The sequence below is a fragment of the Callorhinchus milii genome, unplaced genomic scaffold (genome assembly GCF_018977255.1).
Source record: "Callorhinchus milii isolate IMCB2004 unplaced genomic scaffold, IMCB_Cmil_1.0 Scaffold6, whole genome shotgun sequence".
Lineage (NCBI taxonomy): Eukaryota > Metazoa > Chordata > Chondrichthyes > Chimaeriformes > Callorhinchidae > Callorhinchus > Callorhinchus milii.
The window spans coordinates 17,596,300-17,611,817 of NW_024704747.1; the positions used below are offsets into that span (position 1 = coordinate 17,596,300).

At 42.6% G+C, this 15,518-nt stretch overlaps 1 protein-coding gene across 1 annotated transcript in view; it reads left to right on the forward strand.

The window, feature by feature from the left end:
• The window catches only part of pard3bb (par-3 family cell polarity regulator beta b), a 394,398-nt gene extending 390,318 nt beyond the window's left edge, over positions 1-4,080 (forward strand). The window contains exon 27 of the mRNA XM_042336226.1: positions 1,753-4,080. Coding sequence (XP_042192160.1) covers positions 1,753-2,152 — 400 coding nt within the window. The 3' untranslated portion in view covers positions 2,153-4,080. The remainder of the gene's footprint in view (positions 1-1,752) is intronic.
• The last annotated feature ends 11,438 nt before the right edge of the window (positions 4,081-15,518 follow it).

Below are 15,518 nucleotides of genomic sequence, written 5' to 3' on the forward strand. Positions count from 1 at the left end.
AATCCATGAACACACTGACCTCCTGTTGGGAGCTTTCTTTAACCGCAATCTGATTTCATGGAGTCTATGTGAGACTCATCCAGGTATAAGCAGGATTCCCTGTAACCAGCTTTCAGTATTTGTTCTCTGAGTGAAGCCCCAGCAACCTCAACTGCAAACCATTTAAAGTAACTCCTAAATCATGTTATTGTGACAGATGGAAAGTAATGGCTGGCCAGCCCGCAAGGCAGGAATATGATGTATGAGTGGACAGAGACTCTGCTCTAATCAACTGCAGATTCTTTCTAGTTAAAGCTGCATTAAGGAGTATTACCAGAAACTCAGAAGCATTCCGTCAACATCCGCTCAAATTATAGATGGAGAGAATGGAGCTGGGGTGCACACTGATAGCTGACACTGGCACTCATTTAAGTACCATTTAATTTGTTTTCTGTCACCTCCTCTTGGCTGGCACTTGGTAACGTGACTTACACAGGGAGACGGGGCTGGCAATGAGTTACACAGAGAATACATAAAAATATGTATATATAGAGAAAGCAGGTATACTGAATGAGGCAGTTGCAAACACAGGTATCCTGTGACTAATATCTACTCCAGATTTTTGGGGGGCGGTCAGTCAGGTGTTCAACACGTGCTTAAGATTATCTAAACTAAATTGTGAATTTCATATATCCCACTAAACATGGAAATTTCCGTATATTCTCCAAGAAGCATGCAAAATGGCAAGTGGCAGATTGAACACAATCAACAATACCCCCCGTTTCCATCTAGTTCCCCTTTGTATTGTACACGTCAGTACAGTTGTCAGGAACTGTAGGGGTACAGTTGTCAGGAAGCAGATGTTAAAAAAAAATCCACACGCTAAACGATAAATTAAAATTTTGCCTCACTCGGCAAAGGACAACATCTGTTGAGGTCAGTGTATCCGAAGGTAGCGGGAAAACCATATTCTTCTGAGAGATTGGAATAGTGGGCGGACGTGCCAAGATCCAGCACTGGGAGAGAGAATATGCGGCTGTAGTGCAGCAGTCACGGAACCTTCTCCCCTCATGAATGGCAGAGGTGTTTGTTGAATAAAACTCATCGTGAAGAGCCGCAGTGCAAGAGTTTGGAATCTGTCCCATTGCTCCAACTCACACACAGCCTCCAAAACATCTGCCATTTATAGGCTGCACAGCCGTCCCACCGCTGAGCTTCTCAACCTCAGTGGCTTGCTGGGCAGGCGGTCAGCATTTGCAAGAGGAAACGTGGCCACACATTCTGTGCCTGCAGAGAGTCGATTTTCCAACCTGCATTAGACTCCGGGACAGGGGAATCATTAGCTTGTAGGATATTGGGTCAATCTCCAGGAATGGGGGGAATCAGCAGAGTAGGATACAGGGACAAACTCTAGAATGGGGTGGATCAGTGGTCAGTCTCTAAAACTTGGTGGAGAGGTTAATCAACGGTAGGTAGAATATGTAGAATATAGTTTCTGTCTCTAAAACAGTGGGATTGAGAATGTTTAAGTTATTATATGTTGTGGGATACAAGGTCAGGCCACTGCAAGCTAAAAGAAGTTGCACAGGTCACTTGGATCAGACTGGTCCAATAAAGGGTATGTACGTAAGATTGGGTTTAGGGTACATTGGTTGAATACAGAGGGCACATTAATGTGCTTCTGCCCCTTGTTGTACCCGACCAGCTCTGGCACGTCTAATTCTGCTGAAACAAACTGGACCAAAAAGAAATGCTGTACTCTTCTTGTTTCAGGCGCGGCGCTGCAGACCCAGAGGAATTTCAGCTACAGCCTCACAGCTCATACGGTGACCGCGAGCCTCCTCGTTACATGGGACCCCATCATCCGCCCATGGGGTACCCGTACAGAGGGAATTACTCACGGACCATCTCTGACAGCCGTCTGGATCCCAGGATTCCAGATTACATGAACAACACCAGAAGGGAAGCAGCTTACAACCCACCGGCCCATTACAAGGGACCCCACAGGCACGATGTGCCCCCATCACCTCCCCAGACATTTAAAGTGCTTCGATACCATGACCAAAACAAAGCTGCATACCGGGAGACGAGCCCCGAGCGATACAGAAACCCTTACCAGGACGGTCGCCATCGGGACCCCAGACAAAAGAATGGAATGACGGCCGCTGTGTAGCTAGAGGTGGTCCACAGAGCAAAGAGGTTGCAACAAACTTGATGCGACAAGCATGGTCTTTCGCTGCTGATTTCTGCTTGTTTCAACATCGCACACAGGGAAAGAAAGTATCGTGGCTTAGCACATTCTTTTGGTTTGGGCCTATTCAGATACGAATGGCCTTTCCTTCCTCTGTAAATTGAGTTCTCTCTTCTTGCTAATTGGAAACAAAATTATGCTGCTTAACAAAGCTTGTTTGTTAAGGTTTTCAACCACAGAAAGAAACCAATTGGAAGCAAAAAAATCAATTGAGGATGGTCCTGGGGCATTGCACACGTGGGCGTTGGGTTTTCTGCTAATCGATCACAAATAGTTTCTCAATGAACCCAAAGTGAAGGTCTACGATCGTTAATCCTCTTTACCGAACTTCATCACGCACCAAGGACAGTGAGCAAACTGACAGCAGACGCCAGTGACTAACACCTCCCCGTCAAACTGAAGCAGCACATATTATAAATAACAACTGATACCTGGGAGGGATTTCAAGGCTATAATCTCATTTCAAGGTTCAGATGACTGTTATAAACCACAAAAGGACATTATCTGAACCTTTTGATTCAATTTCTATCTTGTAATCATTCTCAGGTATCCATTATTCTCTCTATAATAACATTTTACATATTGTGATTCCCCTGCTGTTCCTTCAAGTGGGATAACCTTGAATTATTGTATGAAGGAATGTGCATTGCTGTGATCCCTTTGAGTGCAATGCCAGAGATAATCGACAAAGCCAAGGTCTAGCAACTGTGAACAGAATTTCAGAACCAACACCATAAGATTGTGAGCCACTGTGAGCCTGACCTCACCCACCCTTAATTGTTCATTCCTTTCCAGGTATAAGTCAGCACTAGGTGCTGAAAACATAATGGGAGATTTTCATCTGCTTGCATTGTCCTACAATTGGGCCCCACGTCTAATCTGCCAAATTGTACAACAGACTTGGAATGAAAAACTCTTGAGTGAGACTGGATGAAGAGCAGCCACATGCAAGAAAGCGATTGCCCCCATTTCCCACTCGTTACCAGCGGTGCTGAGCAACGGTTAACAGACACAACATCAACTGAGTGTTCATTAAGGTGGCCATTTGTCAGCGATGTATATTCCTCCCTCTCAGTTACTTCTGCAAGAGTCAAGGCCATGTTATGCTTCAGCAGAGCTTCCCACTCTCTTCTCCTTCACAGAAGAACAAGCAACAAGTAGTGATTAGAACAGAGCTCCAAAAAGCTTATATTCAAAGGGGGAGAATCATCAACACTGAGGTTCAGTGGACAAAGCTTTCTTTTGCGTGACACAGTGACGAAATTCACATTGAAATATGTCATTGAATCTCTTCAGTATAGCTCATTAAGTGTCTTATTCATCCCCAGCCATTGAATTTGTCCCTGCTCCACAGACGACTGGATATTTCCCCTGTCGTCAGCACGGTCCTCTTCTGATATCCGGTTCTCGCCACCGAAGTAATTCTGCCGTCACAGATGCAAAGCGAAAATAACTTTCAAAGTGGATGTGTTCCACCCACAAAGCGAATGAGATAAACGACTCGCTGCTCCACAGAGATTATCGTCCACCACTCACTGTATAATGACGTCACACTGCTGGCTAAAAATACACAGGAAAACCGTAAATGCCAATATGCCTGGTCTTTTATAATTAAGAGATTTAATTAAAAACAGATATTCAGCAGTAATTAAACCAAAGATTGTTTTTTTTCTCTCTCTCCCTGTTGACAATCACTGAAAGCGCAGAGTGCCATGTAATTTGGAGCCTAGAGTTGACCTTTAATGAACCACCATCCTATATTTTTAAACCTCTTTCTTGTTTTGTCCATTTCCTGTCCATCTCTCTGCAGCCTGCTCTCAAGTCTGTTGCTGTCACTGTTAACTGCCCACCGGAATGCTTCTGCCTCCCTTCTCACCCCCACTCCTTTCATTTTACTTCATCTCTTTTGGAAGGTGTCCTCATGCTGTTTGGTGGTATCCCCACAATGGCACAGTTATGTGGAGCTCACTACATATCCTAGTGCTCTCAAGTGCTTTGCATGGAATTCCATCTAACTGCATCATCCATGCCACTCTTGGAACCTTCATTTTCTGCTCTTTGAGTACCAGCTGGTTCTCGGAACAAACTCCAGGAACCATTCCCTCCACCTCATTTCTCATTGCTGGTTTCATGATGATTTGAACGGACTTTGGCTCATTGTGCATCCTGGGATAAATCATGCCACAGGCAGCTTTCATTATGTGATGGGGGGTTTCCTAATGGTGAAACAGACAGCATGAATTAATTGTTGCTTGTGGTTTCAGTAACCCAGAAACTCATTGATGTCATTTTTTGCAGAGTGAACTTACGACATCAAGAATGAGTGTGTGTTTTTGTGTGTGTGTGAGTGAGAGAGACCAGAAAGTGACTGTTTCAGTTAGATTTTGGTACAGTATTTTGTTGACTAGTTTGTTTGCAGTCTTGTGGACTCGGCCACTGATTCTTTCCAGATGGCATCTAACCATCAGGACCTGTTGTAAGGAGTGGATTCTTACCAGGACCTTCACCTATAATACAACAGGCTTTCCATGTTATTTCATCTTTTATGCACAGGCATATATATTATATATAGTGTAGATTAATAAGATGTAGGCATCAAATTGCAGGTTGAAATGTAATCGAGGATGACTGCAATGGAAAGGAGGGGCCCACCTGCTTTATGCATAGAATAAAATAGTAATTGCAATACCTTGATGTAATGAGGGGTGGGGCTATAGTCACAAAATATGCACGTGGAGTTTTGGATAGTTTGGCATGGGTTGGCTGCAATACAGTCATTCCAATGAGGAGTTGAAACATTTCATCAAATTATGACCTTGGAGGGACTCCAGTCTAAATTATTCTCCGTCTGAATTCAACCAGTTGAGGGGTTCAGATACGTTTCGCCATGATAATGAAGCTGAAGCCTTTGTAAACATCCCCTGAGTTAATGAGATCTCTGCCGTCTGTCTTCTTCCATGCAAGTCACCTCTAGGTATTAGGCAGTCTTGAGGAATGATGGAGCATTTCATCAATATAAGTCGATTACAATTGGTTTTGTTTGAATTTATTCAGAGTGTCTGCCTTTGTTCTGTGCATTTTTGCTTTCTGCTTTACGGCACTTACTAATAATTAACAGACCAGGTTGTTGTTTTTCAACAATATTCTGTAAGAGCAAACATTTAGATGCTATCGGGGGTTGGGTTCTTTTGCTTCTTTTGCTTGCTTACTGCTGTGTATTCTCAATTTCGGGATCTGTGGGCATGTCTGTAATTGGTCTTGCTGATAGTAGGAGCACCAGCACTGCAATCGACCACGCCACAGTCTGCCAATTAAAAATATTAATTTTCACTAATCTTTTATTAATGTCAAGCAGAGCAGCACTCCTGCTCACCCAGCAGGGCTGCCATTTTAAATGCAGGCAGCTGAGCACACCGTAGGTATAAAAGAGATGAAAAGAAAAAACATGAATGCTCGGTGTTGGATATAAAACCGGGACGTGCCTGAAACACACAGCAGGCTGTACAGTATCTGAAAGAGGACAGGTGTTGGCCCTTCGTTGGAACCGTACTGATGAAGAAGGGTCATGGACAAAACACTGAGCTATCTTTCACTTTGAAATGATGAACAGACTGGATTGTGCGTCCCACACTTCTGCCATCTGACCTTGTTTCCCGGGTAGCGTGTTGAAATGGTGACCGACGTCACAAGCGTACTGTTTGTGTCTGTCGCTCCAGCTGTTCTGTAGGAAGGTAGATTACAAGTGAGCTGGAACAACGCTTTGGTAAACAAAAAGGATGAGGATACTGCAATATCCCCTTGTTTAACAGTAACAACCATTAGCAATAGGTATATTGTGCCCACAATCTAATTCTCATTGATAGACTAGATGTATCATGGCCTCCAGCCCCTCCAACCTTGGATCACACATGGCGTGATTGCCACTTACACAGGAAGAGCTGATTATTCTACTTACTGCACGTGTGAATTAAATGAAAGTTACATCTTTCTCAACTTTTGTGTCAGTTGAATATTCCACCCCACCCTTCCAAATAGTAGTTAAGCTCATTGATCAGGTTCCTCACGCAAATATATAACTTTTACTCCCAAAATGAATGGTTTGGATTTTCCGTGTGGAGTGGAGAGGAGAGTGTCCTCACAGTATAAGTGTCCTGAACACCATGAGTTGCTGCAATGTGTTCACAAGAGAACTCAGGGTTTCTTCATTGTGATGTTTGTGGAGAACAGAATTTGAACACTATTTGAGAGTTTTCAGATGAACAGATATTTGGGCAGTAAAAATTCAAACCTCACATACAGTACAGTTTTTTTCATCAGCCAGATGCCTGATACATGAAAACCCATCATCATGTTTAAGAGTATCCAAACCAGGCTGAGAGTTCCCTGAATGCCACCTATGCACTTTCTTCCCTCACACCCCCACCCCCAATCCACCCTGCTTATCTGAATAGACACATTTCCGCAAAGGCCAAGGCTAAGGGACCTCAGATGTACTGGGTTACTGCTTGAGTTTAACCAACTAAAACCGCACAGCTTGCCATTGAGAGCACTGCCTGGTAAGCTTTCCCACTTCTTGGCCGGTTAGGACTACCTGACCAGTTACATCTGACCAATTGATAGGCTTGTTCCAGAGAATTGTTTCCATTACCCCTCAGAGCTGAATGCCTAGAAGTATTTAAAAGCAAGTATGCCTGCTGTACAGTGCAATGATCCTGACTCAGATCAGTGCCAACGTCACCAGCCAGAGTGTTTTGATCATGGTTATCTTATGTGCACAAGTGCCAGATAACACAAGCACTCGCGAGCCTGGGATCTAACTCATCTCAAATGAGAAAATTGTTCAAAGTTTATTTTTAAGTTGTGAAACTTCAAATAGATTGGAGACGGTTTAGAATCTTTTTAAATCAAAATAGAGCGTTGATCTAGGGTGAGAGAGCATAGTTGTATGAATTGTGAGCTTTGCTTGCTGACAAAAGTTCATTTGAAAGAACTAATATCTAATACGCATCATAAAACTCCGGCATAAGCAGTAAAAACTGACTTCTGTTTGAGGTGAGGTTTACATCTGAGGAATCGTTAGGCAGTTTGCTCAAAACATAGACTGTCTGGCCCAAGCCCATATGGGTGGCAGCCTATATTCAATTCATTTTTTTACAGCATCAGCAGTGCCTTTTTAGTGAAAAGGATCCCAGATCAGAGCGGCGCTTTTCTGAAGTGCCTTTAAGAGGACGCAGACTCTGTGATAATGCAATATTTTACACTTCAAGTGATCTGGGTTAATGGGGCCATCTTCCCAAGTGAAGGATGTCACCGCACAGTTTGACAGAAGAAACAAAGGAAAAAGGAGTTGGGAAAAAATCCTCCCAGTGCCAGCAATGGATTACGCAAGAAATGCACAGCATCCCCTAGTGTCCAGATTGGAAGTAGCACAGTCTGAAGGTCTGAATCAACAAGCCTGAGCCTTCCCCAATATAAGTAAGCATTACAATTGCAATATAAAATTCAATGGGAAGGGATGTGTGCCAGAGCTGCGGATTCATTTCATGCTGAGATGCATTGCCCACCGGCAAGCTTGCAGGGAATTCAAAACGACGCCTGTCGGATGTCAAATGACCAACTAGTGACTATCCTCCTTGGGCGGTAAGCGGGATCTTGTTGGAGCTGAACTGGCTCCAAGGTGACATGCCTGGCAATGGAATGTCAGAATCGAGCCAGCCCTCTGTAGTCCAGTTCCTGAGCCAGGCGGGTCCGCAGTATTCCAGGGCACTGCTGATGAAAGCACAAGCAGTCTGGCTCATCGGCAGGACTTGGAAGGGCAGACCAGTCACTGGGGGCAGGGAGTCATCCCACTCAGCTTGTGTTAACCAAACAAGCCAAAGCCCTAATGCGTAGCATGGTTCTAGGTGACAAGCAGTGGGAAAGCTTGCTGGACAACAATATCAACGACAAGCTGCACAGTTTTAACTGGTTAGACTCCAGCAGAACTCCAACGCACACTCCGGGTTCCTCGAGCCTTGGCTCTTGGCTCTTGCCAACCTGCACCTAATACTTTCCAGAATTAGGTAAGCAGGTTGTGTCCCTCCAGGGAGAGAGTGCGCATTCCAAGATCTATCTCTGGGATTTCCATGTGTAGGTGGGATGCATGGAAATCTCAGCTTGGTTTGGATACTCTTAAACATGGTGATAGGTTTCCGCCTGACCAAAATAAAAAAACAACTGCCTTTGAAAACTCTTAATTTATCATCTCCCTTCCCTATCCACAGCTCGGAGGATCACATGTTTTAATTTAACACAAACAAATGCGACCTTCAATTTACCGAAAACAGCAGTGAAGCAGCTCTTCGCACATATTGCACAGACCCATTGTCAATTCAGATTATGCTCCTTATTATAGAGCCTTTCATTGATCTCTTGTTGCAATGTAAAGGGGGGTAATAGAGGCTGCTCACTGTATTGTTGACAATATTAAGTGCAAATCTTGAGTGCTCATCACCTGGCTCATTGCTTTGTAACCAGGGCCAGGCCTCCTCGCTAACCTGAAATATGCAGAATACTAAATAGTTGATTGAGCTACCTCTTGAGATGGAAAGACACAATTGGGGTATTTTGCCTTTAAAAGAAAAGGACAAACAAATGCAGAAAAAGAAGATTGAATCCATTATATATTAATAAGTCCTCAGTCTCTTAGCAGCTATTCTCTGTGGGTTAGCGCAGGGCCCACAATTACCGAGGCAGCGACTGCTATATTTGTACTGTAGAACTCTTTGTGGAAGTGATTTTACAATATTGCCAGAACACTGGCTACCGTGGAAACGGCCGTATTGCGACACAGCTGGAATTCAGCTTTAGAGTAGCTCCTCTCTCTCTCCTTTCCTCCCCTCAAAAATAAATTGTATCAAAATGACATTTCCATTCCCCACACTATCTACCCTGATGATCTCTCCAGGTCAGACTTCCAATTTAGTTTTAAGTTTTAAAAGTGCCCCTGAAAGCAGGATTGCCTGATGTGAAATCACCTGTGGGAAGAGTCTGCCTTTTCACGGTTATTGGATATGAAACCTGGTACAAGGGGATAGGTGATGAAACTTTTATTACACTGATATTATTGCAAAGACCGACGGCAACCAATTAGCCAGAACTGTGCCACAGCAGAAACCGCAGGAAGTCTAGCACAACAATTACCTTCGTACCTATTGCGGATTCCCGTAGTGTATCGGTTAGAGCACTCGTCTCGTAAGCAAGAGGACCCGGATTCGATTCCCAAGCAAGGCAAAACATTAGGCAAGTACCCTTACTGTGCACGCCTCTGTTTACCTAGTATGAACCCGGTTGTTAGTCGATTAGCGGATCGCTTTTCTGGGGGTAATAATTCCTTAAAAAAATTAATAATCATAATATGGTCCCTCAATCCACAATTGTTTGTCGGACACTGTTGTACGCAATTGGCTGCCGCGCTTCTCCCCCAAAATATACAATCAATTAACTTTACAGTATATTCTATAAAGTGCTTTGAGACGTCTCAATGATATGATAAGGTGCTATATCAAATGCAAAGATTATTATAATTATCATTATGGAGAGTCCTACTGCCGTTAAATGATCTATCAGCCAAGGTGTCATCAGACAGCATGTGTGGAACCATACCTGAACGCAGGTCAGCACCTTCGGGAGAGCAAGGCAAAGAGTTCCCTTATGTGGACATGCCAACTTTGCATTTAAAACCATGAGTAAAGCATTCTGTGCTGCAGGCAGTCATCTGTTATCTCGATGAGCAACCACTCAAGGCTGACATTGTTTCAGCCTTTGATAAATAGCTGCAAGAAGGTTTTAAAGCAAGCTTTGGCACCCGTTTTTCTTTTTTTAATATATATTTGAAAAACTTCGCAAAAAATTTCGACCTCCAGTCTCAAGGCATAGAAAGTACGCACACATGCCTCCTGTCTGAGTAAATTGTTTGTGGAAATCGCGACCATTCTGCTTAGCAATCTGTTGATCAGAATGTCATCGCTAAAGACAGCTGATGGCCTCATTGCAGCTTCAATTTCTGTGTCAAAAATAAATAAGTCATAGCGGCTCTCACCTCAGAGAGAGAGAGAGATTGCTGTTAAAGCCAGGTGTCTGTAGTTGCAGTGTGGAGATTGGGAATTGAGACCCATTGCTTATTTTTTTTAAAAAAAGATGGAGCTTGAGGGGAGTTTATTTTGACTATTTGAGCACTGTCCTGCATACAATGTCAGCGTATCAAATACAAAATACTGTAGTGCTCCTGTAGTTTCTGCTCTTGTGGCCAGTTTGTGCATCAGGACGTGCAGGTATAAATCTTCTGTTTTTCACCTTAGTTTCAACCATCATTTTTTTTGCGTTTGATTCTTCACATGTTTTATTTGCAATCTGCCACCTCCTCACCTCTGCAGTCAAATGTGCCCAACAGGCTACTTAAGGCACAAACAGTGTCGCTTGCCACTGGTCTTGTTTAGCTTATTGCTATCAATATCCTATTGAAAAAAAGGAATTATTTCACCATGGTTTAATATTGTACCACTATATTTATTAATTCATCATCTCCAATTGGTGCCAGCAACAGAGATGGACTTGTATACAATAATGCCCATTGTAATGTAGCTCAAAATTATTTCTCCCCATAACCACTTTGCTGAAATCTTAAGTGTCACTGACCCATGCAAACACAATGAAGGGTCCACAATATGAACAGAGATCTCAGTTTAGATTGGGATGCAGAGTTGGTTTGGAAACACCAGTTACTACTCAAATCAATTAGCCAAAATTCAACCATATATGTTCACCTCCGAAAGTGTGCTACCCAAGAATTCGGTTAGTAAGCCCCGGGTCTGGGATCAAGGTGCAATTGTTGGGACAAAGTACAGAGAGCTTTGCTCTGGATGTGGCTGTGCCTTACCTGATCTGGCAATAACAGTTTGCCACAGTGGGGAAAATATTCCATTCTCCAATACAGACGTCATCACCTGGCTGATCACTCACAAAATTAGCAATTTGACCAGTGCACTAACTGCTGGGCAAGTAGATATCTGAAGAAAAATCAATAACTGATTTAGAGTTCCATGTGTCTTTTTTTTCCAGGCTGTTGATACCACTTGTTGAATGAGCTTGTGGAGAGAAGCTCTTAAACTGAACACGTCTTTTGGAATCTGTGACAATCTTTAGGACTGTCTACATGAAACAGGAAGCTGCCACAGTTTGATTAGATAAAGGATCCACTGTTTGAATCGTGAGCAATTTTGTCTGAATTTAAGTTTCATTCGGCTTCTCTTTTATTAGCTTCTGAAATTTAGCAGGTATATTGCTGTCTCAGATTATTTTGTCCGTTTCTCTCTATCGCTGGCCTCTTCCCCACCACCATGCCCACTCCACTATGCAATTGAATCAGCATTGTCTGGCCAAACAATTGAGCAGGCAACTTGCTCCCAATGCTCTGCTCTTGTTCCTGCCACTGAGAGATGCGAGGGTCAGAGTGCCCTGAGCGGAGGTGAAGGGCAAGTGTTCGTACAAGCCATCTGCCAATTGTCCTTCCCTTTCCTCCGAGTCTAACACCTAACCTGCAGCCAAGATTGGAAACACGCAGGAGACAAACCCACATCCTAAAACTCCTAAATTCAGTTTCGAATTGACGGAAACCTTTCTTTAGCCTCTCCTCCAATTAAAATGTCCTTCCACATTTGGTTTCCTGAGGCACCCCTGTAAAAACAGACAGAGCTCTATTCTGTACTACATCCTCTGCACTTTACTCTTCTTCCAAACTGTACTTTTAAAAATATATACGGTATTTAATAGCAGAAATGAAGTTGTCTTCAGAGGTAGCATTTACTAAGATTAGAGAAGTTAATTTGGCATATTTCTTTTGCTTTACTCTTTCTCCTGCCCATCATTCTCTGAAAAATTGCAAACAAAATATTCTGCATTTTGTAACTTTGACAACTAAAACCTCTTCTGTGTGGCAAGAGCTTGTTACCAAGTCATTTATTCTTATTACACAAGTTCCTGACATATTCTCCACTGTTCAGTCTTCAAAGCATTTGGAACCTTTGTGGACAAAAACTGTCTATTTCCTGAATATGATGTGGGACAAAGACTGGGTTTACTGAAGGTCAGATATGATTCATTCAATTCCAGATGAATCCTCTTTCAAAGGGAAGTGTATTTTTACTGAAACTTCACATAATCCTACACATTCTGAAGGGAGTAGTTATCAGTGTATCTCAATCGCCCGTTGTTTAATATTTCAAGCATTAATACTGCTGGTCAGAAGTAGCTTGGGGGCAAACATTTTTGCAGAACCCTCCCTGCTGTCAGATCATAAATGGAATATTATCTGCACTCTTTATGCATCACCCACTGTCTCCTATCACGAGCAGATTAAAAATAAATTTTAAAAAAGTTTTTTTTCAAAAAAATAAGCCACTCACACCTGCTCATACTATATAAATTCATGAAGCAATAAAACTATCTATTACCGGAGAGAGCCACTGGAATAAGCAGGGCCACTGCGCTACATCTCCCAGGCAGATTCAAACACAGAGGCCCTCGGTATCACCTGTGACTTTCAATGCACAAATCAGAGATCGCCTTAAATAAAAAGTTTCCCTGGGATTCCGGCAATGACCGAATGGGTAAAGGCACTATGGGTGCACACAAATTGCACAGATCAGCAGGATGCAGGTTAAAATCCTGATCTTGCTGAGTTGCCTGACCCACCACCTAGCATTTGAGGTGCTACAAGTTTCCCAAGAGCATCTGGCCTAGGGACGAGATAACATGCCTTGGTTACACGCTTCTTATTGCTGTCCACTAATTTGCTGCTGGAAACGCCTTTGTGTGTCTAAACGTCTGGTGAGAACAGGGTAGGGCTCAGCTGTGATGCCTCCACAGTCTAATAATCTGCAGATGTTTATGTTTGAAGTTTACACGTGAAGACTGGCCACTGTGAGTGAGGTACAGTTTGAGCTGAGAGCGACTGTGGATCTATATACTGCAGTACCTGACTTTTAGGAGTGGAGGAAGAGAGAAAATGGGGAGAGGCGAAAACACTCTTTCACTCCCCTTCCTCTGTAATACCTCTTGCTCTGATGCTGAAAGAATACAGCATCCATGAGGCAGAGACTGACCTTACCAATACATAAGACCAGTGGAGTCCAGTAGCATACCGCTTAGCATCCTTGCCTCGCAAGTGAGAGGACCCAGGTTCGATTCCTGGGCAGGGTGAAACTTTCAACAAGTTTCCTTACTTCACATACCTCTGTTTACCTAACAGTAAGTAGGAACTGGGAGGTAACAATTAATTAATTAATTAATTGTTACCCCCCAAAAAAATGTTGACTCACTCCACGACAGTTTGTGGGACATTGCTGTGAGCAATTGGCTGTCATGTTTTACCCACAAAATACACAGTCACTCCACTTTACAACATATTCTGTGAAGCACTTTGAGACGTCTCAACAACGTGATAAGGGGCTACATCGAATGCAAGTATTATTGTTACAATGAACAATTCTTGCATCAAATTGCAACACTGAGAGTTAGCAGTATCAAATCCATTAGCTTGACTGTTCGTTCGAACCTTTTATTACCACACTTTGAGAGATTACTGCTCTTAGCGTATGTAATGTACAGTGTTCATTACTTTCTAGCCTGAACTCTTAGCCCTTCCCATAGAGAAAAGGGGGGAAAAAAGCTTTAATTGAAGTGAGTGTTTTTGGAGGGGTGCGTGATAAGACAATAGTCTCCTGATGGAGGGCAAGGATTAATATTTACAACAAATTGAGGTCAGTGTTTGTAATAAAATTGGCATTGAGTTTGAATTCTTGCTGATAAGTGTCTGCGCTATATATCTATATATAAAATATGCTTTAGGCCTGGCTTGTGATTGGAAGCAATAAACAATTCTAATTGTACGGTGTTGATACTTTTATTTCAAACTCACTGTGATTGGAATTTTTTATCACCTCCATTGGAGCAGTGATTTACTGCACATAAAGCCAGTCTGCCACTCAGTGCATGATTGGTTGGTGCCTGCAGTAATCTACCATGATGAATGGGAAGGAGAGAGTTGCAAGCCAGTCAAACAGTTGAGCGGTTTGAACTTTAATTATAGATTTGATTCCAAAACACACACACACAAGCACATGAACACCAACACATTTGTATAGCTGCCTTATAATTTATGGGATGTAACTCGAGATTGAGAAATTCCTTGAGAATCCAAATTCCAGAATCGGTTGACTGTGTGAGAAAAAAGACTTGCCTCCCCACCATCACCACCACCCACCTGATACCAACACCTGCTAAGATTAGTTGTGCATTTGACTACCGGTTGCTTGCAATGTGTCTTAAGCACACCTGGACACTGCCCCGTGTGAAGGGTGCTGCATGAATGCAAGTTTTATTGTTTTTGTCTTACTCTTGGGTATTTTGTGTAATGAAATGCAATTTTCAGATGCAAAATCCAGTCACTACACTTTACAGTACATTCTGTGAAGTGCTTTAAGCTGTCCTTCCGACGTGAAAGGCGTGATATCAAATGCAAGAATTGTTATTATTTATTAAAAGTCTATTCTGCTAAATTGAAAATCACAAACTATTGAATAAGGGGAGTACACCGCCAGAATATATTGGTAATTCATATAAAGTACTTGAAGAATTTCTGCACTTCACGCCAGAATATGGGATTACTGTATTAAAACTGAGGTTAAATCTCTTCTTGCCTTACACCCCTATCATAACCCTGATCTGGTATTATAATAATAAGGGTTGCATTTTTTTAATAGCACTTTAGCTTGTCAAACTTGTCAAAGCACTTCACAATTTTTCTCTACAGTGTAGTGACTGTGCATTTGTGGGCGAATAATGTTCTGAAACCTCTCCTTTACCTGTTGCTCAGTAGCTATATATGCAGCAGCAACAGAAGATACAGAGTCCCAGCAGGAAAGCAGAAATGTGAAAAAAGCCCTGGATTGCATCATTATTTAATGGTACAAAATGTTTGGCTTGTGTTCACAGCTGTAACACATGTTTGTCATTATTTACTCTCTAAAGGTACCTTATTCCTATATGTATCAAATGCAAGGATTATTATTACACACAAGTTATCATTCTTATTCATTAAATTCAGAACTTTCCTCGTGCCGCTCGATCATTCTTCCAGAGCAGATCAGATCAGTGAGTGCCAAGTCTAAATGCTGCAATGTAATTGAGACTATGTTTATTGATTGGCGGAAGAGCATTATGAGGTTGTGCTTTATAGTGAGAAGCTGGG